Source organism: Salmo trutta, chromosome 29, assembly GCF_901001165.1.
Source record: "Salmo trutta chromosome 29, fSalTru1.1, whole genome shotgun sequence".
Classification (NCBI taxonomy): domain Eukaryota; kingdom Metazoa; phylum Chordata; class Actinopteri; order Salmoniformes; family Salmonidae; genus Salmo; species Salmo trutta.
The window spans coordinates 25,664,310-25,689,740 of NC_042985.1; the positions used below are offsets into that span (position 1 = coordinate 25,664,310).

The following is a 25,431-nucleotide window of genomic DNA, read 5'->3' on the forward strand; positions in this document are numbered from 1 at the left end:
GGTAGAGGAGGTGGGGGCACTGGTATGCCTTTGGAGTGTGGAGACACACACACACACACACACACACACACAGATGGTAGGCTGTACTCACAGGTGTGAGTCACAGTAGATCATTAAGGACTGTGAGTGATTGTGGTGGTTGGTCCTTTAACCACACTCGCTGTTAGCTCAACTGAACTAGAGATGGAATAGATGATATTATCCCTTTGTCTGCTCCACTGGTTTGGTACCGCATGAGGAGAGAAGCCAGGTTTGGTACCACATGATGAGAGAAGACTGGTTTGGTACCACATGATGAGAGAAGACTGGTTTGGTACCACATTATGAGAGAAGACTGGTTTGGTACCACATAATGAGAGAAGACTGGTTTGGTACCACATGAGGAGAGAAGACTGGTTTGGTACCACATGAGGAGAGAAGCCAGGTTTGGTACCACATGATGAGAGAAGACTGGTTTGGTACCACATGATGAGAGAAGACTGGTTTGGTACCACATTATGAGAGAAGACTGGTTTGGTACCACATAATGAGAGAAGACTGGTTTGGTACCACATTATGAGAGAAGACTGGTTTGGTACCACATAATGAGAGAAGACTGGTTTGGTACCACATGAGGAGAGAAGACTGGTTTGGTACCACATAATGAGAGAATACTGGTTTGGTACCACATGAGGAGAGAAGACTGGTTTGTAATGAATCTACTCTTGTGTGAAGGCACAAGGCCTTAGCACAGTGAGAGCACATTTCTGCAACCATTTTAAGCATATGTATTGCTACTTGTGATTTGTTTACTGGGTTACTAAACAATAGGTGAATACATTTTTTTTGTGGGTTGTTTTTCTGGGCATCTTTGAATGTGTCTGGTGTTATTCTATGTGTCAGGCCAGCAGAGGAGGAGAAAGAAAGAGGGAGGAGAGGGAGGAGAGGGGAGGCGAGGGGAGAGGAGGTGTGGTGCGCTGTAGTCTAGTGGATGTAGCCGGTCATTATGCAGAGCTGCAGGGTGCGCTTATCTGTTACTGTGCTCAGTGGAGCGTGAAGAGCTGAAGACGAGCTGAAAGGGCACAAATCCCTCTCCTCCATCCCGCGCCCCCACATCCCCCCACGCCCCCTCCCCTCCCCGCCCCACTCACCACCTCCTGGTCCCTGCCCTCCTCAGGCCCTGGGCCCAGTGCTGCCAGTGAGGCGTTGCCCAGCTGCAGAGGGGGCTACCTGTCCAAGAAGGAGGGCCAGGGGAGAGGTGAGGTGATGTAACAGGTCCCTGAGGGGCAGCTGCAGCAGCGGAGGGGCGATGACAGTAATTACAGGTCCAGCCAATCAGTCCAGGAACATCTGGAAATATCATCCTCTTCCACTGCATGGAATATTGTATCATATTGTACATGATAGTCACCTCACCTCTACTGATTCTGACAGCACAGCATACTGTACATCATAGTGAAATATTTCTGGTGTTGGTTTGACTGTGGATTATAAGCATTCAGTAAAACCAGCTCTTCTTTTCATTCCCGTTTCATGAAATATATGGGCGTTTGATTGTTCAGTAATTCACATCCTGTCTTTTCCACGACTCCTCTACCTTGTGTCTGCTGTTTCCCTTGGTGACAAAGCCAACCCACTCCTGTAAAGCCCACCTAAAGTCAAGCAAGCCTATTTCCATAGAAATCTCTGTAATGCTAAATGACACATCAAAAAGCGTAGCTTGGTGCATTGCTCAAATGTGAGATACCGCATCTACAGCAAGGAAGGATTTTCAGAATAGTGGAGGCAGTGTCTTACTAGGGTTTGACGACTGAATCATGAGCTGCCAGCATTCAGCCAATCCCTTTATACACACATCTAAAGAATCTGCCTACAATCACTATTGGAAAGCATCCATACTTTTAGCAGAGACTAGGCATTCTCTCTCTCTTTCTCTCTCTCTCTCTCTCTCTCTCTCCCTCTCTCTTTCTCTCTCTCTCTCTCTCTTTTCTTCATCTCGCTGTACTTTGTCCATGTCACACTCTCTTTTCTCGACCACATCCCTTTCCCTCCCTTCTCCCTCCCTTAGCCCCCTTTGTTTGCTCCCCTCCCCCACCACGCCCCTCTTTATCCCTCATATCCTCTCTCCCTTTCTTTCTCCCTCCTTTCCCTTTTTCTCTCTCTCTGTCCCCTTTCTCTCTCTTGTAGATTTACTCTCCCCTTACACTAGCTGGCAGCTGATGCCAATAAAAATGTTAGTGATTGTTAAATGAAAACACAAAGTTGAAGGGCAATGATTCTTTAGGAAGGAATGCTGCCAGTGGAACAGCTCAAGTCTCCTGACTCCACTACTGCACTGAATCTCAATCACAGACACACTGTTGGCTACTGTACCTCCATATATCTGTTGGAATGTGTCTGTCCGTCTGCCGGTCTCTGGCATTGTGCTCTATCTTGTTCCCTGATGGAGAGTCTTGCCATGCTTCATGTCCAGCCAGTTCAGTACCAGAGTTGTAACGCTGAAGTACTGCACTGAGCTCTCTGTGACTCAGTGTTGCGTGAGTTGAGGTAGTCTGAGGTTTCACATGTCCTTTGATTCCATGAAAGGGCAAGGCTAGGCAGTTTTACACAAAGCATCAACAATGGCTTTTTTAGGTACAGCTTGGGATGGCTCTTCACTATTCAGGGAGACCAGCCTTGAGAACTTTTTACTGAGGTGATCTTCCTTAAAGGGCCAATCCGGAGATGCTACATACATCATATCCAAAATAATATGTTTGTAAACAAAGTTAATGTAAACAAAAACTGTATTGCTTTAAAACATGGTTAAAACTATCATTTTGATCTCATGGCTAGTCAGTCCTTGCCTCCATAGCTCTGTCTATGAATGTGAGAGTGGTTATATTTTTCAAGCCTCAGCTTGAACCATAACAAGTGGTGATGTGGCCATTGTTTGAACTCCAGATTGGCCCTTTAAAGTTTGATGAGATGCTATATTTCTACATGAGATACAATGCTGTAAAAAAGTATTTGCAACTTTCTAATGTTCTCAACTTTTGCATATTTTTGGTACTGAATGTTATCAGATCTTCAACAAAAACCTAATATTAGATAAAGGGAACCTGAGTGAACAAATAATACAACAATTACAAACTTATTTCATTTCTTTCATAAACAAAGTTTTGCAACACCCAATGCCCCTGTGTGAAAAATGAATTGCCCCCTTACACTCAATAACTGGTTGTGCCACTTTTAGTTGCAATGACTCCAACTAAACGCTTCCTATAGTTGTTGATCAGTCTCTCATGTCGCTGTGGAGGAATTTTGGCCCACTCTTACACACAGAACTGCTGTAACTCAGCAACATTTGTGGGTTTTCAAGCACGAACTGCTCGTTTCAAGTCCTGCCACAACATCTCAATTGGGACTAACTTGAAATTGGTTGCTTTTTAGTCATTTTCATATAGACTTGATTGTGTGTTTTGGATCATTGTCTTGCTGCATGACCCAGCTGCTCTTCAGCTTCAGCTCACAGACGGATGGCCTGACATTCTCCTGTAAAATTATCTGATACAGAGTAGAATTCATGGTTCCTTCTATTAAGGCAAGTCGTCCAGGTCCTGAGGCAGCAAAGCATCCCAAACCATCACAATACCACCATTTGTAAACTCAGGTTCACTTTATGTAATATTAGGGTTTGGTTGAAGATCTGATAACATTCAGTATCAAAAATATGGAAAAATCGAGAAAATCAGAAACGGGGCAAATACTTTTTCACGGCACTGTATTGCTGGCACTGTCATTGGCACTGTCCTTCTGAGTTTGCAGATATAGCCTTGAGAGCATACAGGCTGCGCTATAGTTGTTTCTTCAAGGAGTCTAGCAGGAATAATTGACTTTGTCCCCATAACCCAGACTGACAGTGTGATCACACAGCCATTCATAAACCTCTGCCTTTAAGGCCTTGTTGGGATGAGTCAACCCAATTCAATTCATAGGACTTTATGAAATGAGGCGGGCGACTCTGGCAGCTCCGGACAGGCGGGCGACTCTGGCAGCTCCGGACAGGCGGGCGACTCTGGCAGCTCCGGACAGGCGGGCGACTCTGGCAGCTCCGGACAGGCGGGCGACTCTGGCAGCTCCGGACAGGCGGGCGACTCTGGCAGTCATGTTTAGAGTGGTGGGGCCAGTTGTGTGTCTGTGCCCTGTACTCTTACAGAGCCATGCAGGTGCACTTCTCCGGCCCTCTCACACTCCAGTCCACACACATACTACACACTCCACACATACCATACACATACCACACACACCTGGCCCAGGGACCTCAGGTGGCAAACGCAGCGCCCGCCACAGCCTCCCCTAAAAATATCCATCCCCATTCCCCCATGGATCCAATTCATGGAGAGAAATGAATGTAGCAAATGAATCAATGTAATCGTGTTAGTTTTCAGACGTGCTTGTCCCAGGAGCAGGGTAGCGCAATCCCCTCTCCTCCCAGGATACATAGGGAATCCACAGCGTCATTACCCTGCCTGTGTAATATAATCCAACCTGCAGGGTTTGGCAAAGAGCACGCACACACACACACCTCCACTGAGCACACACACACCAATCCCCCCCACTTTGTCCCTGTTCATCCATATTAAATCTTTCATTACACATATATCTTATTTTATTCATTGTTTCCCGTCCTAGCCCGGGGCGCTGTGGCTTAATGAGATATTAATCCTCTGTTTCAGCTGGAACATTTATATTTACCTGGGAACAGATCTGGTTCCATTCCCTTTGTCATTGTGTACTCACCTTTGTTATGTTTCATTAACTGTACATGAAAGGTTGTCTTCTATATAAATGATCATCCACCTACATGAGCTCTAACCTTGCATCTATCTGTTCTCTCTGTAGGTTTCATTTAGCCACTGAAACAGGGGAACTGGAGCAAACACTAAGCGCATGCTAAAACACTAAAAAGCATGAAATAGCGTAAACTCTGCCACACCTGACCTGTGATTCAATTAGAGCCCTCACAGAGAGCTGGCTGAATGTCTGTCAGAATGTCCCCTGTTTCCCCTGTTTCCCCTGCCCAAGCTCAGCCTCCCCTCCTCCCCCTCTCCTTCTATCCCCCTCCTCCCCCTCTCCTTCTATCCACCTCCTCCCCTCCTCCCCCTCTCCTTCTATCCCCCTCCTCCCCCTCTCCTTCTATCCCCCTCCTCCCCCTCTCCTTCTATCCCCTCCTCCCCCTCTCCTTCTATCCCCCTCCTCTCCTTCTATCCCCTTCTATCCCACTCCTCCCCCTCTCCTTCTATCCCCTTCTATCCCACTCCTCCCCCTCTCCTTCTATCCACATCCTCCCCTCCTCCCCCTCTCCTTCTATCCCCCTCCCCTCTCCTTCTATCCCCTCCTCCCCTTCTATCCCTTCCTCCCCCTCTCCTTCTATCCCTTCCTCCCCCTCTCCTTCTATCCCCTCCTCCCCTCCTCCCCCTCTCCTTCTATCCCCCTCCTCCTTCTCCCCTTCTATCTACCTCCTCCCCCTCTCCTTCTATCCCCTCCTCCCCCTCTCCTTCTATCCCCTCCTCCCCCTCTCCTTCTATCCCCCTCCTCCCCCTCTCCTTCTATCCCCCTCCTCCCCTCCTCCCCCTCTCCTTCTATCCCCCTCCTCCTTCTCCCCTTCTATCCCCCTCCTCCCCCTCTCCTTCTATCCCCCTCCTCCCCTCATCCCCCTCTCCTTCTATCCACCTCTCTCAGCCCCTGTTGGAGCCCCCCTGCTGCTGCCAGGGAGATGGAGGTGGGGAATTAAATGCTTAGTCAACTCAGAGAATTTAACTGAGACCTCTTAAATGCCTACCACACACACACACACGCACGCACGCACGCACGCACGCACACACACACACACACACACACACACACACATATACAAACATAAATAAATACACACAGCTCTGAAACAATTATCAAAGGACTGGTCCCATTTGACCACCCTCTCTATATGGCTGTTTAGTTTTTGGGTTGTTCTGTTGGACCTTGGACATTTGGGTCTCTGGAATTTCTGTGAAAGGGAATATGCCCAAACTGCTTCGTGACTAAGAGCCGGATCAAACTTCCTAACCTGTGTTGTCCTTCCTGGCCCTTCATCTCTGATCCTCTGATGTCTCATTGTTTAACAGTTGCCTGGCATCTAATACCAGCCATCCACACACACACACTTTGATGTGGTACACTGACTGTATTATAATATCCATCCAGGGACATGCAAGAATTCCCCTCCCTCCTTTTCCATGGCTTATTAAATGTATTCTTGTTTTTCCCTCAATGCTCCTGTTGCCCGAACATGGCCGTCTCACATGTGCATGTCTGATAGGGGTGTGACTACGTGTGTGTTAGTGACCCTACTGTGGTGGCCTCCATCACAGCATCAGTGTGAACCACGTGGTGGGAGAGGTTGTTAGGTAGCTCATGGCCCTCCTGCGCTGAGAGAATGGATGCGTGATTATGAAGTCATCAGCCATGAACCGGTAGAGCTGGGGAGGCACCCCCTTCTCGCGGGTCCTCGGGGTGCCATTGATTGGTGGCCATGTGTTTGTGCCCGATAGACTGTGAAATGGTGTGTTGCAGCACGGCTGTGTCGCACCTGCGTCCCACCAAGGTGATTGATTGGTTTGGTCATGTGGAATGTTCCCATCTGGTCTGCAGTAATGCATTTTTTTTCATCCTGTGAATAGCAAGCACTGGCTGGAGGATAGTGAGGCTCCGAAAACGGGAAAGGCCAAACGAAAACATTTCCCCCTCCCCTTTTTGCTTTTTACCAACGCGGAAAAATCAAATAGACCAAGCTTCTTGTCTGATTATCCTGTGTGGTGGGGGTTGGGGGTATTTGGGATAAATATAATCAGGAAATCCACCTCTCCTCTTATACACAGAAACAGACCACCAGGGGAATCAAATCCCTTCTGTCTCTAGGTAGTCAGAGGGCCAGTAGTACTTCATTTTGAAAGGCATACTTCAAGGCTAAAAGCTGTGTGTTATAATGAAGGTTGTCTTTGATCCAGCTGAATATTTAGAGTCCTTGTCATGATTAAAAACCATTTCATGCTCCTCCCATCCTGAACTTGAGAGAGATGGAGGAAGCTTGTCTTTGCTGTTAAAAGAGAGCCTTTTCATTTTGTCGAGCATGACTCACCTTAACAAGTCTGTTTCATTTTGCTCTACTTAGATTCCTCCTCGTTTGATTCTGATTGTTCTTAATCCCGGTCCCTCTCTTTTAATTGATCTATTCATTCCACCTAATGACTAATTACATATCAGAGCACATCAGCGAAGGCATTCATCATCGTAGAACGTAATAATCAATGACATTTCAACAAAGGAAAAAATAAATATGCAAAAGAACTCATTAACATTTTGCGTTGGCTGTTTGAATAATGCTGCTGCTGACAAGGCTGTAATTAACAGAAATTGATGCTGAGCTCAGGGTGGGAAGAGAGAGTTGTTTCCCCAGAGCTTTATTGTGCCCCCAGTGTGGGACTCTGCCTTGCTGGTAGCTGGACTGGGCTGGCTGGGCTGTGGGCACTGACTGCTACATCAGAGAGGGAGGAGGGGCTGATGTACTACCCTTACCACCCTGCTGACCTCTCCACAACCCCAGCCCAGCTCACAGCACAGCTTTTATTTACTGTCAAACACAACCTGGCGAATACATCAAAAGCCTGCAACAGGATGGATGTACACAAACACTTGAGAGAAGGAAACAAAAGGCTCCATTTTAAAAGCCGGGGAAACCAGTGAGTGGGTGTGCTGCTTTGTTCACGGCTGTAATGTCGCGCCTGCCAGTGGATTGTGTTTGGGAGCTACTGAGCATGCCCAATGCAGTGCTTTATGTCAAGGTTTCCAAAGATACCAGAACTTTCCACTACAGGGTTAGTGTAGAATATCAGGGTGGAAATGGAGCTGCTCTGTAGTACGTGGTTTAAAATCAATTTCCTATGTTTTACTTTCCCACTGTAGGTCCCTGAGTCCACCCCTTCTTCACCCCCTGTCTCTCTCTTTTCCTGTTGGCTTTCCTGTTTTTGTCATGAATATCAACAGAAAATGCAGCAAACACAATAACACCGTACCCAAACCGGCCGTGCGCCCTTGCTATGTGCACAATTTGATTTTGTCCCCCCACACCAAATGCGATCACAATACGCATGTTGAAATATCAAAACAAACTCTGAACCAATTATATTAATTTGGGGACAGGTCGAAAAGCATTAAACATTTATGGCAATTTAGCTAGCTAGCTTGCAGTTGCTAGCTAATTTGTCCTGGGATATAAACGTTGAGTTGTTATTTTACCTGATATGCACAAGGTCCTCTACTCCGACAATTAATCCACACATAAAATGGTCAACCAAATCATTTCTAGTCATCTCTCCTCCTTCCAGGCTTTTTCTTCTTTAGACTTGATATGGCAATTGGCATCTAACTTTCATAGTTACCACGACGACCGACTGAACTCAGTTCATATTTCAATTACCCACGTGGGTATAACCAATGAGGAGATGGCACATGGGTATCTGCTTCTATAAACCAATGAGGAGATGGGAGAGGCAGGACTTGCACCACGTTTAGCATCACAAATAGAACTGACTTCTATTTTAGCGCTTGGCAAAACAGACGCTCTTTGGCGCGCACGAGCAGTGTGGGTGCAATAATTGAATAACATGTATGTTTACATTTATTTTGCAACGTTCGTGCACGTGAAGTGAGCGGTGTGGTCAGCATGTAAATCTGTTGTTTGTTTTTTGGACAGCTGAAAGTGCTGATTGTAACAAGTTGAAGGAATGTATTTTATTGCGTGTGTTAGCCCTGCCATATGGCTCAACATGGAACATTAACTTGACAGCGATAATGGATTGCGATGAGGTTCTTGGCTAGCACTCCTAAAGCAGGGACAGGAGCATGGGTTGGGCTACTTCACAGGCACAGCACACACTGGAAAGAAAGAGGGGGGAACAGATGTATGATCTATTAATTTGGCTTTAGCATTACCCTCTATTTCCTCATGTTTACACACTGTTTTACCCACTTTATATGTATATACTGTATTCTAGTCATGGCTCATCCTATATAACTACTGCTGTACACACCTTTTCTATTCATATTCTGTCCATATTGTATATACACACCATTTATATATATACACTATATACAAAAGTATGTGGACACCCCTTCAAATTAGTGGATTCGGCTATTTCAGCCACACCCGTTGCTGACAGGTGTATAAAATTGAGCACACAGCCATGGAATCTCCATAGACAAATATTGGCAGTAGAATGGCCTTACTGAAGTGCTCAGTGACTTTCAACGTGACACCGTCATAGGATGCCACTTTTCCAAGTCAGTTCGTCAAATTTCTGCTCTACTAGAGCTGCCCCGGTCAACTGTAAGTGCTGTTATTTTGAAGTGGAAATGTCTAGGAGCAACAACGGCTAAGCCGCAAAGTGGTAGGCCACACAAGCTCACAGAACGGGACTGCTGAGTGCTGAAGCATGTAGTGCGTTGAAATTGTCTGTCCTCGGTTGCAACAATCAACTACCGAGTTCCAAACTGCCTCTGGAAGCAACGTCAGCACAATTACTGTTCAAGGGGAGCTTCATGAAATGGTTTTCTATTGCAGAGCAGCCGCACACAAGCCTAAGATCACCATGCGCAATGCTAAGCGTCGGCTGGAATGGTGTAAAGCTCACCGCCATTGGAATCTGGAGCAGTGGAAACGCATTCTCTGGAGTGATGAATCACGCTTTAGTATCTGGCAGTCCGACAGACGAATGGGTTTACTGGATGCCAGGATAGCTCTACCTGTCAGATGCATATTGCCAACTGTAAAGTTTGGTGGAGGAGGAATAATGGTCTGGGCCTGTTTTTCATGGTTCAGGCTCCTTAGTTCCAGTGAAGGGAAATCTACAGCATACAATGACATTCTAGACGATTCTGTGCTTCCAACTTTGTGGCAACAGTTTGGGGAAGGCCCTTTCCTGTTTCAGCATGACAATGCCGCTGTGCACAAAGCGAGGTCCATACAGAAATGGTTTGTCGAGATTGGTGTTGAATGAACTTGACTGGCCTGCACAGAGCCAAGACCTCAACCCCATCGAACACCCTTGGGATGAATTGGAATGACAACTGCGAGCCAGGCCTGACCGACCTTACTAATGCTCTTGTGGCTGAATGGAAGCAAGTCCCCGCAGAGATGTTCCAACATTTAGTGGAAAGCCTTCCCAGAAGAGTGGAGGCTGTGATAGTAGCAAAGGGGGGACCAACTCCATATTAATGCCCATTATTTAGGAATGAGATGTTCGACGAGCAGGTGTCCACATACATTTGGTCATGTAGTGTATATACACTGAGTGTACAACACAGGAACACCTGCTCTTTCAATGACATAGACTGACCAGGTGATTCCAGGTGAAAGCTATGATCCCTTATTGATGTCATTTGTTAAATCCACTTCAATCAGTGTAGATGAAGGGGAGGAGACAGGTTAAAGAAGGACCTTTAAGCCTTGAGACAATTGAGACATGGATTGTGTATATGTGCCATTTAGAGGGTGAATGGGCGAGACAAAGATTTAAGTGCCTTTGAACAGGGTATGGTAGTAGGTGCCAGGCACACCTGTTTGAGTGTGTCAAGAACTGCAACGCTGCTGTGTTTTTCAATCTACACAGTTTCCTGTGTGTATCAAGAATTGTCTACCACCCAAGGGACATCCAGCCAACTTGACACAACTGTGGGAAGTATTGTTGTCAACACAGGCCAGCATTCCTGTGGAACGCTTTCGACACCTTGTAGAGTCCATGCCCCGACGAATTGTGGCTGTTCTGAGGGCAAAAGGGGAGCTGCAACTCAATATCAGGAAGGTGTTCCTAATGTTTTATACACTCAGTGTATATATGTTTATATTTATGTTCAGATATAGCTTGTTCTGATATTTACATTTTGATTATGTATACTGTTTTGTTGCTAGGTATTACTGCACTTTTGGAGCTAGAAACATAAGCATTTCACTGCACCTGTGATAACATCTGCAAATCTGTGTACACGACCTATAAACTTTGATTTGATTCTGTGTTGTGTGTTTGTTTTATTTGGTCCGTGCCTTCCTTACCAGCGAGGCGAGTCGAGGGGTCTCAGGGTAGAAAAACAAAGAGGCCCTTGGTAGGAATGCATCGGAGATGCTGTAGAGCGGAGCAGAGCAGAGCGGAGCAGAGCTCACTAATTGGCTGTTTTTGTGGCTGGGGTTTTGAATTGATCCCTAGAGATGCTTAGTTCACTACCTCCCAGAGTATCAAAACAAGGCGTGCTGCACAGCACCGCCATGCTCCAATCAATAGGGAGCCATACTGTGAATGACTCCTCACAACACCTTCATTCTGAGGTCTCTGAGCTGCATCCCAATTTCATTTCAATATTTCATGTTGCAGATGCTGTTTATACCTCACTCACTCATTATACCCTAAGCAAGTCATTCAATTCAGTAAGGTTGAATTGTAGGGTGGAGGGCAAATCAATTTCTCGACTGCTGCACACTAGCATAGACATATCTGTTCTATTTTTGGTATTGATGGTAACTGTTCAACATAATGATTCACAACTCCTCTATTGCATTGCATTCAATGTCAAAACTGTTTTCAATTTTAGGCGATCATAATCATAATGGCCATTCAAAATGCCAAATGTATATTGTGATACGTATACATTCAGACAGTCGTATGCCAGAATTGAAGGAAGCCTTTTTCCGTTCAAATTGATTTTCATATTGAGCCGGTGTCATCATTGCTATTGATTTGGCAAGGAGCCACAGTACTATCCAAGGTGTCTGACAAAGTGGACTTCATTTATATTTAGATCATCTGCTGTGATGGCTGTTATTAAGCTGGTTTATTCTTGTTGTTTTTGCATCATGTGTCTAGGGGATTGCGTCTGCGCCGGTGTCAACACTGTTCTTGATGGACACCTGGACAGCCCGGGCTTCTTCCTCGCTAGCAGAATGATGAATTTACTTACCATCCTATCCATCAACACACACTGTAGTCTAGGGAAGTACAAAAATGTATTAAAAAAATACAAAATACAAACTGTCACAGACAAGAATCAAAAAATGAAACAGTTGGAGAGAATATTGCTTTCTGTGGACCGACTGCACCTGCTCAGAACAAATCTTGTAATAATGATATTAGCGCTGCTATTGTGAATGCCAGGCTGGCTGTGATAGGACAGGCCTGCTTGGGGAGATAATAAACAGCATGGCTAATGCCCTGGAAAGTGTCAGGCCTGCGACTCCTCTGGTGAAATTGGTCCCTTGTTCTCATGGTTTTCGTTCCTCTTTTCGCTCACAACGTTAGTGGGCTTTGATGGATGAGGTCTTGTTTCAGACTTCAGTGCTTCATAAAAGAGAATTAAGATTTAATGGCTCGAGTCATGTTCTGGCTCTGTAAATATAGGTTATTACGGGGACCTATTCTCCTCAGATTGAGTTATGTCTGCTAGAGACAGAGGGGAGCGCTGTGTTGTGATGAGGGTGTATTTGTCGGGCTAATTTGGGTGCTCGCTCGGCTCTAGAAGAAAAACCTAAGTGCCAATCTGTTCCACCTGATTTATCATCACTTGTTCTTCACTGCTTCAGCATCTTGAACACACATCCACCAGACCTGTGATCAACTTCTCCATCACTTCACATGATTAGTGGTTTAACAAACATTGAGTGATACCCTTGAATGTACCTATTAGCTGTAAATTGCTATTCATTCTGATGTTTTCCTGGATTAACTTTCATGGCAAGACAGCCAGGCCATAGACTTTAGGTGCTCTTTGATGGAACGCTAGCCAGTCTACCTTTTACTTTTCTGTTAGGCGTCTTTTGTTAAAGTATTGTAGAAAACTTCCTTGGGTTTTTCTTGAGCCAAGTTTCCTTCAACCAAGTTTCTAAATGGCTGAGTTAGCAGTCTCGGTGGTAGCAGCAGCAGCAGCAGCAGCAGCAGCAGTGCCCTCTACAATCAAAGCACAGTGATCCTGCCCTGGCTGTCTGCCTCCCCTCAGCCACTGGCATGTGAGAGTCTCTCTCCCAGGTCTTGTACTGTGTCCTCGACCAACACATCACACTCCACATGCGCTCTGCTCTTAAGTGTGATGATTTGGCTCCATTAATCATCCCAGTCAGAGGGTTTCTATAATGTAGGATGTGTCCTATTACGGAGGGGAAGTGCCTGCTGGTGGCTTCCAGGGGGACAGGCAGGGGGAGACAGAGGGGAGTGCTGGGCCAGGCAGGTTATTGATCACAGAGCCCCTCTAGCCTGTCACTCCTCTAGCAGTGCTAAGGAGAGATGGAGGATGTGATTAGATAAAACAAGGGTTAGAGGAGCATCCGCATCAGGCAGGCAGCAAGGCAGGCGAGCCGAGCCCAGAACACTGTTAATCAGTGACCTCTACACCAGATCCTGAAGTTAATCTCTAGCCACACTCCCACTTGGCCCTTCCCCTCGCCACTGCCCACTGCATCCTTCTCCTCCGGGTGACTCATTTTGCTCATGGAGGAGAGAGTGGGGGGTGTGGAGGGTGAGTGAGGGTTGGGGTGGGTGGGCGACGGGGGTGGGGCAGTGGCCTCACAGCTGCGCTAGCTGGCACCGGTTCCTCAAACATACGCGTCGCAGCCAGCAGCCTGCTTGGCACAAACACTCGCCAGTAACACTTAAACAAATTGCAATTGCAATAGCTGGGCTGTCTTACATTGTTGATATTTGACATTCCAAGACACTTTTTCTCCCCCATATTCCTTTTTGGAGGCTTTCATCATGTAGATGACTGTATGTTATGAGCGAGCCCCCATTGTTTTCTAGAGCACCTATGGATCTTCTACAGAAGCTTCTCTTTGACACCCTGTTCTTTCTTTCAAACTGGAACATTCTTAAAGGTTTCTACATGATCCACTGAAAGGTTTCTACATTACCCACTGAAAGCATTTTTGCCTATGAGAATGTACAACCTCACCCCAAAATATACCGTGTGGCATTATATTTAAAACAGTCAAAAACAATTAATATAATGGTTAGCATTTGAATCATCGCTGTTTTTTAGGGTTTTCCTTTTGATGTACAGACTTTAGTATTTTGTCTTGTCCTCCCCCTTAAATATAAAAACACATGCTGTGGATTTATTTACAGTGTAGTAGCACACATCTTATACACATCTAAAATATTAATACATTTTATATAAATATATATACAGTTGAAGTCGGAAGTTTACATACACTTAGGTTGGAGTCATTAAAACTCGTTTTTCAACCAGTCCACAAATGTCTTGTTAACAAACTATAGTTTTGGCAAGTCGGTTAGGACATCTACTTTGTGCATGACACAAGTAATTTTTCCAACAATTGTTTAAGACAGTGGGTCAGAAATTTACATACACTAAGTTGACTGTGCCTTTTAACAACTTGGAAAATTCCAGAAAATGATGTCATGGCTTTAGAAGCTTCTGATAGGCTAATTGACATAATTTGAGTCAATTGGAGGTGTACCTGTGGATGTATTTCAAGGCCAACCTTCAAACTCAGTGCCTCTTTGCTTGACATCATGGGAAAATCTAAAGAAATCAGCCAAGAGACCAGAAATAAAATTGTAGACCTCAACAAGTCTGGTTCATCCTTGGGAGCAATTTCCAAATGCCTGAAGGTACCACGTTCATCTGTACAAACAATAGTACGCAAGTATAAACACCATGGGACCATGCAGCCATCATACCGCTCAGGAAGGAGACGCGTTCTGTCTCAACGAGATGAACATACTTTGGTGTGAAAAGTGCAAATCAATCCCAGAACAACAGCAAAGGACCTTGAAGATACTGGAGGAAACAGGTACAAAAGTATCTACATCCACAGTAAAACGAGTCCTATATCGACATAACCTGAAAGGCCGCTCAGCAAGGAAGAAGCCATTGCTCCAAAACCGCCATAAAAAAGGCAGACTACGGTTTGCAACTGCACATGGGGACAAAGATTGTATTTTTTTGAGAAATGTCCTCTGGTCTGATGAAACAAAATTAGAACTGTTTGGCCATAATGACCATCGTTATGTTTGGAGGGAAAAGGGGGAGGTTTGCAAGCCGAAGAACACCATCCCAACTGTGAAGCACGGGGGTGGCAGCATCATGTTGTGGGGGTGCTTTGCTGCAGGAGGGACTGGTGCACTTCACAAAATAGATGGCATCATGAGGGAGGAAAATTATGTGGATATATTGAAGCAACATCTCAAGACATCAGTCAGGAAGTTGAGCTCAGACTCAAATGATGTCAATTAGTGTATGTAAACCTCTGACCCACTGGAATTGTGATACAGTGAATTATAAGTTAAATAATCTGTCTGTAAACAATTGTTGGAAACATTACGTGTGTCATGCACAAAGTAGATGTCCTAACCGACTTGCCATAACTATAGTTTGTTAACAAGACACTTGTGGAGTGGTTGAAAAACGAGTTTTAAAAATGACTCCAACCTAAGTGTATGTAAACTCCCAACTTCAACTGTGTGTATATATATAGATATATCTATCTCAAAATAAATGTATCTATATCTCAGTATTGTTATCATCCTCTGTATCTGCACATGTTGCTGTGGTAAACACAAGGGTGTGCTGGTAAGTGCAGTGACATCAGAATGGGAACATCTCTTTGTTTACCAATGCTGCGCTCTTAGCGCTGTGTGATCATGCGTGGCGGCACGCTAAACAGTTAAATGCCTGTTTACCGTTGGGTTCCTCAGGGATGTTTTCCCCTCGGTTTGGACTGAATTGCAGAGCTGTTGACTGTGCTCAGGTCCCTGGGCATGTTACAACGCTTGGCTTGGCTGGGTTGTGCTCCAGAGGTTCAGGGGAGCTGCCTGCCTGGCCACTAGCTAGCTACCTCTCTCCCTGACAGGTAGGTAGGTATTTAGGTAGGGCCAGACCTGGAGAGAGAGGAAGTTTTCCTGAGAAACAATAACACTCAGCCATCAATTATTCACGGTGGACAGGGTGGGTGTGTGACAAAACACATGCTGGGGATGAATATTTCACTGTGGGCACGAGGAGAGAGACAGAGGGACTAAGTGATACTGATGGAGACCAAACCATGCTGAGGCTGAGGTGCAGCTCAGGAAATGTAAAAAAAAAACAACAGGTATAACCTTTTTAGTCAGCTAAGACAGATGTTCTCTCCCTCTGCGGTGGCTCAGGGTATGTAGTTAACCCACAACTAAATGCTCCTTCCTTTGTGAGAGAGCTAACCTAGAAATGTTATATCATATCAAATGAGTTGTGTTGCTACTGAAAGGGAAGCAGCGTTGTCAGTTAAACCACCTTACCTGATTTCGGCAGCTTCCTCTCTAGCTCTCTGGAGACTGTGTGCAGTTGCAGTACGACTGTGCCCCGCAGCAATACTCAGAGATGTGAATCCTCCAACATGTGCCTCTGTTCACCTGGGCATGCCAGTATGATGTTCTGTTCAGTCAGAGCGTAACAGAATCTCCTGGCTATGCAAGTTTTAAACTCACTAGAATATCTACCTTTTCCCCAGAGTAAACCCAATGTTGTTCCAGTCCTGCGTCTGGTGCTTGCAATGTTTGAAAGTCTGACAAAAATAATGTACGATGTGGTTAAAGTTGTTTATCATTTTCTTGTAGGAATCTCTTGTTTTTTTCCGCCGGAGTAAAACTGCTGAGTTTAGTATATTGTGAGGAGCATGATTCATGTGCGTTGTGTGTCGTGTGTTTTATTTGTTTTCCTGACGGCTGCCTGGAAGCGTCTCTCTCAGGAGGAGTGCTGAGAGAGACTGTGTGACACTGATGGAGCAACTCTGTCTAGGAGGATCTCTTATAGCTTAAGGAATACGTATTCTAAATAACATTTTGTACAGATCTGCATTATGATATGGAGCAGTGGTTTATGTCCTAATGTGTGGCATCATATGTGACCGGTATAAGTGTGAAAGTGAATTAGGATATTACCTTGTCATTTCAAGACACAATGAATAAGAACAAGGATTTCTAGACCATGATGTGGTGTCAATGGTTTTTGTCTAAAATGTTCTGTCTCCACAGGTAAATCAGCAGAGAGGGCTCAATTTCCAGCCTATGGGAGAGAGCCTGGCGTGTCTGGCTGCCAGGTAAGTTTGATATCTGCTATTTACTACTTAGTGTGGCTCTGTTGGTAGAGCATGGCGCTTGTAACACCAGGGTTGTGGGTTCAATTCACACCAGGTACTACTAAGAAAATGTATGCACTCACTACTGTAAGTCGCGCTGGATAAGCGCATCTGCTAAATGACTATAGTGTAAATATAGTGTGGTGAACTCTGCTTGTTTATTTCTCCTTGTTTGGGCATTCTCAATACATTGTTAAAACTAATTGGCATGTCCAGCTCATCAGATAAAATGCCTTTGTTGTTAGTATAATTAGAGTGAAAAGGAATGTTTGCACCGGAGATGGTTTATGAAGCGAACAAGAAAGCTCATGAGAATATTCTGAGGTGTGGAGGCTTAGATAATGAGTGAGTGATTACAGTGGAGTGTCCTCAGGTCTTCGCTGCCTGGGCTGAGGAGTTTCTCCGTGCCCTGTGTAGTCTAGCAGGGGCAGCCCGAAACCACAGAGAAACACCACTTTCAGCACCTCCATTAAGCCAGGGTCAGTGAGCACAGCCAAGCTCAGCCCAGATCCCCTCTCACAGCCACACAGATGTTCAACACAAAGGACTGATTGTGTGCACAAGCCACAGCTCTCTCTCTCTCTCTCTCGGTCTGACGTCAGCAAGTCAATGGGGAGAGTTCTCATATTCTCTCTCTTTCCTCCTCTTTCTCTCCCTCATTCATTCTTCTCTCTGTTCTCCTCTTTCGCTCTCACTCACTGTTTTTCGGACTCTGCCCACTCTATCTCGAGTATCTCTGTATTTCCTTTCCCTCTGCCCTGGCTGTGAGACCAGTAGGAGAAGTTCCACGGAAAATGGCTTCCATCAGGGTCTGCTCCACCCTCCACTGTTCCCAGTACTGAGCGTTTATATTCCACGTTATGGTCAATGATATTGGGATTAGGGGTTTGTGAGTCTGGACTTTAAGATTAGGTTTAGGGCTACGTCTGAAAGATGTCTTTAAAAGATAGAGACCACCTCTTTTGGCTTAACCCAAAGATCAAGGGAGCCTCTGACCTCATTGACTCACTTGTTAACACACTCGTTTAACCCCAAGCTAATCATGTGTCAGAGTAGAACCCTTCACCTCTCTATTCCCTCACTGTACACACTGTACACATTACTACTAACAACTATGCGGTCATACAGAGGTCTGTGCTTCCAGTCAGACACAGTGAAAATATAGCTGATGTGAGTTGAAAGCTCATTTACTCATTCATAAAAGAGCTTTTGGAGATGGAATGCCAGTTCAGACCTTTTGTGTGGGAACTGGGGAATTGATGCAGGCCTGCAGCTGCTGAGATCTGAGGCTGGCAGAGATTCAGTTTGTCTGGTCCTAGAAAAAAAACAGGAAGACCAAAAAAGTAATTTCATTCTTTAGAGAATGTAGGAAGAATGCTGGCTGGAAAAGACGTTATTAATATTGTGTAACCCTTCTAGTGATTATCGACAGGGCTCCACCGCTGAATCTTGCCCAGCCGAATCACGCATGAGCAAAACATCTCAGGTACAAAGATTATCAGGCATTGTTTATCTTTTAATGAGCAGCCGGAATGTTCACTACCCCCATATGCTGGAGATTTAATAATCCATCCATTAATGAGCAGCCTGAATGTTCACTACCCCTATATGCTGGAGATTTCATAATCCATCCATTAATGAGCAGCCTGAATGTTCACTACCCCCATATGCTGGAGATTTCATAATCCATCCATTAATGAGCAGCCTGAATGTTCACAACCCCCATATGCTGGAGATTTCATAATCCATCCATTAATGAGCAGCCTGAATGTTCACAACCCCCATATGCTGGAGATTTCATAATCCATCCATTAATGAGCAGCCTGAATGTTCACAACCCCCATATGCTGGAGATTTCATAATCCATCCACACTAACCTAATAAAAGGTAACATTGTATTTTCTTCTCGGAGGACCAAGAATGGAAATTCGAAACAAACAATCAATCTATTAAGAGGTTGGTTTTTGGAAACTACCGTAATAGCGCCAGATATCTGCCAAACAGACCATCAGTTGTGGGCTTGTCAAGTCTAAGCAAATTGCCTCGCTCAGCAACGGATTATTGCATCATTTGAACGTGATGAAGAAGTCCCCATGTCTTATTGGGTTAGATATTCAGAGTGTTGTAGCCAGCTGTGGCCCCTTATTCCACTGTTCCTTTTTTACACAGAACATGTCGGTCTCACCATAATCAACCCGTGTTTTTAACCTTCTGGCTCCATCTTTTTGGATAGTTGTTATCTGCACACCAGTAAAAGAAAAAGATCCCAATGTATCCACTCATTGTCTTTGTGGTATGGTAAGGTGTTATTCTGCCTTGATCATAATAGCAGGAAATCTGATTTAATTGAAGGCCTTCAGCATATCATCCCTCTCTCACTGGGAGTACGGGCATACTGTTCTGTGTGCCCATGTTGAGTTGGGCCTGTGTCCCCAGTGGGATGAGGTAATGAACAGGGCTGGGGTGTGGGGGGAGAAAGTAGGAGAACAGGGAAGAGAGAGTGGGAGAAAGAGGGAGCGAGAGGGGTTGGCAGGTTGCCGGGTTGCTGTGTTGCCGTGGCGGCAGCAGCGCTCTGTTCCGCAGGTAGCTCCTGTGTGCCTCCTGCGAGACAGATTACCCTGATTAAAGTGACAGGATGCAGTTGACAGACGACTCCCATTATCTCCTCAAATCTGCGTGACATTTCACAGTGGAGATGATCATTGAGATGTGAAGAGGCTTGGGCAGTAAGCCCTGTGATTCAGGAAATTCTTGACATAATAAAGTCTTGTGTCAGGTATTGGGTTTAACAACATGATTGACTGCAATGTCATTTGATGCAAGTGTGTTATTGGAGTACTAGGGGAGGACATTTTCTCCTTCTCCTTAGACAGTCACACATTGACTACAGAACAGAACAAGCCTTGGCTGTTAAACTCAATTTCACTCAATTCTCTGTCTGTTTTCTTCTTCGTCTCAATAGTCTCTTTTTTTCTCTCCAGAATATCAAAGATATGGGTTTAGTTTCATGAAAGCATAACATTTTCTGTCATCTTTAAATAGGATTCTGATGATTTGAAGATCTATGTAATCAACAACCAATAAACCCTCGCCTCGCTGGAGTTTCCTATGCTTTACTATGTGTACTGTAGATTACATGGTAATTGGTATTTCATCTGACCTCTTGTGGCTCTTGAATGGTTTTTGTTCCATGCAGTAGTTTCTATAAAAGAAACACCAGCTAATATAGCTGGAAGGATTCAATATCATTGAACAAAGGCAGCAGAAGTGAGTCTGGTCTGGTCTGTTGTGCCATGTCAATGTCAATGCAGTGGCCTCTGTGACAGGTTGTCAGTTTGCAGAGCCTGCTTCTCCCTTCATTTCTACTGCAGTAAAGCAGTGGCAAACTTGATTTTCACAGGACTTGATGGCCTTCATTCCAATCTGTTAAAATCAGAATCTATGGTATTTTTAAAATACCACCTCACTGCCATTTTGGCGTTATTGTGAGGGGTTTTGATTTGGGGGAAATACACTGCTCAAAAAAATAAAGGGAACACTTAAACAACACATCCTAGATCTGAATGAAATAAATAATCTTATTAAATACTTTTTTCTTTACATAGTTGAATGTGCTGACAACAAAATCACACAAAAATAATCAATGGAAATCCAATTTATCAACCCATGGAGGTCTGGATTTGGAGTCACACTCAAAATTAAAGTGGAAAACCACACTACAGGCTGATCCAACTTTGATGTAATGTCCTTAAAACAAGTCAAAATGAGGCTCAGTAGTGTGTATGGCCTCCACGTGCCTGTATGACCTCCCTACAACGCCTGGGCATGCTCCTGATGAGGTGGCGGATGGTCTCCTGAGGGATCTCCTCCCAGACCTGGACTAAAGCATCCGCCAACTCCTGGACAGTCTGTGGTGCAATGTGGCATTGGTGGATGGAGCGAGACATGATGTCCCAGATGTGCTCAATTGGATTCAGGTCTGGGGAACGGGCGGGCCAGTCCATAGCATCAATGCCTTCCTCTTGCAGGAACTGCTGACACACTCCAGCCACATGAGGTCTAGCATTGTCTTGCATTAGGAGGAACCCAGAGCCAACCGCACCAGCATATGGTCTCACAAGGGGTCTGAGGATCTCATCTCGGTACCTAATGGCAGTCAGGCTACCTCTGGGGAGCACATGGAGGGCTGTGCGCCCCCCAAAGAAATGCCACCCCACACCATGACTGACCCACCGCCAACCCGGTCATGCTGGAGGATGTTGCAGGCAGCAGAACGTTCTCCACGGCGTCTCCAGACTCTGTCACGTATGTCACATGTGCTCAGTGTGAACCTGCTTTCATCTGTGAAGAGCACAGGGCACCAGTGGCGAATTTGCCAATCTTGGTGTTCTCTGGCAAATGCCAAACGTCCTGCACGGTGTTGGGCTGTAAGCACAACCCCCACCTGTGGAAGTCGGGCCCTCATACCACCCTTATGGAGTCTGTTTCTGACCGTTTGAGCAGACACATGCACATTTGTGGCCTGCTGGAGGTCATTTTGCAGGGCTCTGGCAGTGCTTCTCCTTGCACAAAGGCGGAGGTAGCGGTCCTGCTGCTGGGTTGTTGCCCTCCTACGGCCTCCTCAACGTCTCCTGATGTACTGGCCTGTCTCCTGGTAGCGCCTCCATGATCTGGAAACTTCGCTGACAGACACAGCAAACCTTCTTGCCACAGGTCGCATTGATGTGGCATCCTGGATGAGCTGCACTACCTGAGCCACTTATGTGGGTTGTAGACTCCGTCTCATGCTACCACTAGAGTGAAAGCACCGCCAGCATTCAAAAGTGACCAAAACATCAGCCAGGAAGCATAGGAACTGAGAAGTGGTCTGTGGTCTCCACCTGCAGAACCACTCCTTTATTGGGGGTGTCTTGCTTATTGCCTATAATTTCCACCTGTTGTCTATTCCATTTGCACAACAGCATGTGAAATTTATTGTCAATCAGTGTTGCTTCCTAAGTGGACAGTTTGATTTCACAGAAGTGTGATTGACTTGGAGTTACATTGTGTTGTTTAAGTGTTCCCTTTATTTTTTTGAGCAGTATATTTTGTATTTATAGTAGGTGAAATACCCAGGGAATCCAGATAATAATAATGATGATGAACATTTTTGGGGCCATTGACCAAGGTCATAGCCCTCCCTCTGACCTACAGTTGAAGTCGGAAGTTTACATACACCTTAGCCAAATACATTTAAACTCAGTTTTTCACAATTCCTGACATTTATTCCCAATAAAAAGTCCCTGTTTTAGGTCAGTTAGGATCACCATATTATTTTAAGAATGTGAAATGTCAGAATTATAGTTGAGAGAATGATATATTTCAGCTTTTATTTCTTTCATCACATTCCCAGTGGGTCAGAAGTTTACATACACTCAATTAGTATTTGGTAGCGTTGCCTTTAAATTGTTTAACTTGGGTCAAACGTTTCAAGTAGCCTTCCACAAGCTTCCCACAATAAGTTGGGTGAATTTTGGCCCATTCCTCCTGACCGAGCTGGTATAACTGAGTCAGGTTTGTAGGCCTCCTTGCCTACGGATTGAGGTCAGGGCTTTGTGATGGCCACTCCAATACCTTGCCTTTGTTGTCCTTAAGCCATTTGTCCACAACTTTGGAAGTATACTTGGGGTCAATGTCCATTTGGAAGACCCATTTGTGACCAAGCTTTAACTTCCTGACTGATGTCTTGAGATGTTGCTTCAATATATCCACATAATTTTCCTTTCTCATGATGCCATCTATTTTGTGAAGTGCACCAGTCCCTCCTGCAGCAAAGCACCCCCACAACATGATGCTGCCACCCCGTGCTTCGCGGTTGTTATGGTGTGCTTATGTCACGGTTGTCGTAGTGATGAGACCAAAATGCCGCAGGTATGTGTATACTCATCTTCTTTATTATATGGAAAGAAGGCAAACCCAAAATAAACACGTATACAAAAAGAAACACACCGACAATAAACAGTCCTGTAAGGCTTGACGCTATACACGGAACAATCTCCCACAAATAACAAACACACCCTAATATATGGGACTTTCAATCAAAGGCAAATAGACAACACCTGCCTTCAACTGAGAGTCCCAACCCCAATTAACCAAACATAGAAACAGACACACTAGACTAAACATAGAAAACATGAAAATCAACCAGTGCCCAAAAACCCCGGAATACTTAAATCAAATGCCCTTCTAGAAAAGCACCACCCTGAACCACATAAAACAAATACCCTCTGCCACGTCCTGGCCAAACTACAATAACAATTAACCCTTATACTGGCCAGGACGTGACAGCTTATCGGTTTGGATGGTGTTCTTCGGCTTGCAAGCCTCCCCCTTTTTCCTCCAAACATAACGATGGTCATTATGGCCAAACAATTCTATTTTCGTTTCATCAGACCAGAGGACATTTCTCCAAAAAGTATGATCTTTGTCCCCATGTACAGTTGCAAACCGTAGTCTGGCTTTTTTATGGCGGTTTTGGAGCAGTGGCGTCTTCCTTGCTGAGCGGCCTTTCAGGTTATGTCGATATAGGACTCGTTTTACTGTGGATGTAGATACTTTTGTACCTGTTTCCTCCAGCATCTTCACAAAGTCCTTTGCTGTTCTGGGATTGCTTTGCACTTTTCACACCAAAGTACGTTCATCTCTAGGAGACAGAACACGTTTCCTTCCTGAGCGGTATGACGGCTGCGTGGTCCCATGGTGTTTATACTTGCATACTATTGTTTGTACAGATGAACGTGGTACCTTCAGTCGTTTGGAAATTGCTCCCAAGGATGAACCAGACTTGTGGAGGTCTACAATTTTATTTCTGAGGTCTTGGCTGATTTCTTTTGATTTTCCCATGATGTCAAGCAAAGGGGCACTGAGTTTGAAGGTAGCCCTTGAAATACATCAACGGGTACTCCTCAAATTGACTCAAATGATGTCAATTAGCCTATCAGAAGCTTCTAGCCATTACATCATTTTCTGGAATTTTCCAAGTTGTTTAAAAGCACAGTCAACTTAGTGTATGTAAACTTCTGACCCACTGGAATTGTGATACAGTGAATTATAAGCGAAATAATCTGTCTGTAAACAATTGTTGGAAAGATGACTTGTGTCATGCACAAAGTAGATGTCCTAACCGACTTGCCAGAACTATAGTTTGTTAACAAGACATTTGTGGAGTGGTTGAAAAACGAATTTTAATGACTCCAACTTAAGTGCATGTAAACTTCCGACTTTATTTATAAAGCCCTTCTTACATCAGCTGATGACACAAAGTGCTGTACAGAAACCCAGCCTAAAACCCCAAACAGCAAGCAATGCAGGTGTAGAAGCACGGTGGCTAGGAACTACTGTAGTGTTTCCTGGGAGCACACGAGTGTTCCAGTCTCCAGAGCAGCTCTCTCTGAGGAATCCTCACTCACCTCGACCCTCCCTCCTTCTCCACTTACGGTCCGCAGCAAATTAGACTAATTGGTCCACGCCCATAATTGGTCTGTTTGCTAGGGACACAGTGGTCACTGGAGTGGAGTGGATACTGGCGGAGCCTGGAGGCTGCTGGAACCTTCCAGAGGCTGCCTCAACTCAGTCACATGACATAGTAAACATGAGAGGAGGGTGCTGAGGACTCAGGACTCCAGCCCACTAATCTGGGCCTGTCAGATCAGAGGCAGGTTTTGGGACAGCTTTGTGTCATCTCGGCTCTCCTCCACTAATTGGATACGTGTCCCTGAGATCAGACACAGGTCCAGCAGGCTGGTGGCCTGGTGACTCCCAGGTCTCTGGGACGGACGTTTTGTCCAGTTAAGCCAGCGTGGTTTTCGGTGGAGCCCACAGATCCTGGGATCAGACAGATGGTTTAATGAGCCTTGAGCTGCCCTCCTCTCACCCCCTGCACCTCCTCTCACCCCCTGCACCTCCCTGCGCCCTCTCCCTTCAAAGAGCTGCTCCTGCAAGTCAGGACATGTCCCTGGTTGTATCTGAAGATGCCCTCAGGCCGTGATCGCTGCTGATCAATACCGTTCCACTGCAGGCTGGAGGAGAGGGAAATCACTAGGTCAGACTGATTGGATGGATTTCTCCTTGGAGTTCAGTAGAGCTGCTAACAGTGGTGCACACAGGAGTACAAAAATGACTGTGTATAAAAAATAGTAACTGAAATGTGTATCTTGTGATTAGATTTCTTATGCTGATGCTCCATAACAAAGCACCATTTACCAGCATTATAGAACAGT

General features: G+C 45.2%; 1 protein-coding gene across 6 annotated transcripts in view; it reads left to right on the top strand.

The window, feature by feature from the left end:
* LOC115167234 (transcription factor 12) overlaps positions 1-25,431 on the top strand; it is a 93,385-nt gene that overhangs the window by 34,164 nt on the left and 33,790 nt on the right. For all 6 annotated transcript variants that reach the window (XM_029721434.1, XM_029721435.1, XM_029721436.1 and 3 more), the window contains exon 6: positions 17,070-17,134. In XM_029721434.1, the coding sequence (XP_029577294.1) occupies positions 17,070-17,134 (65 nt within the window). The remainder of the gene's footprint in view (positions 1-17,069; positions 17,135-25,431) is intronic.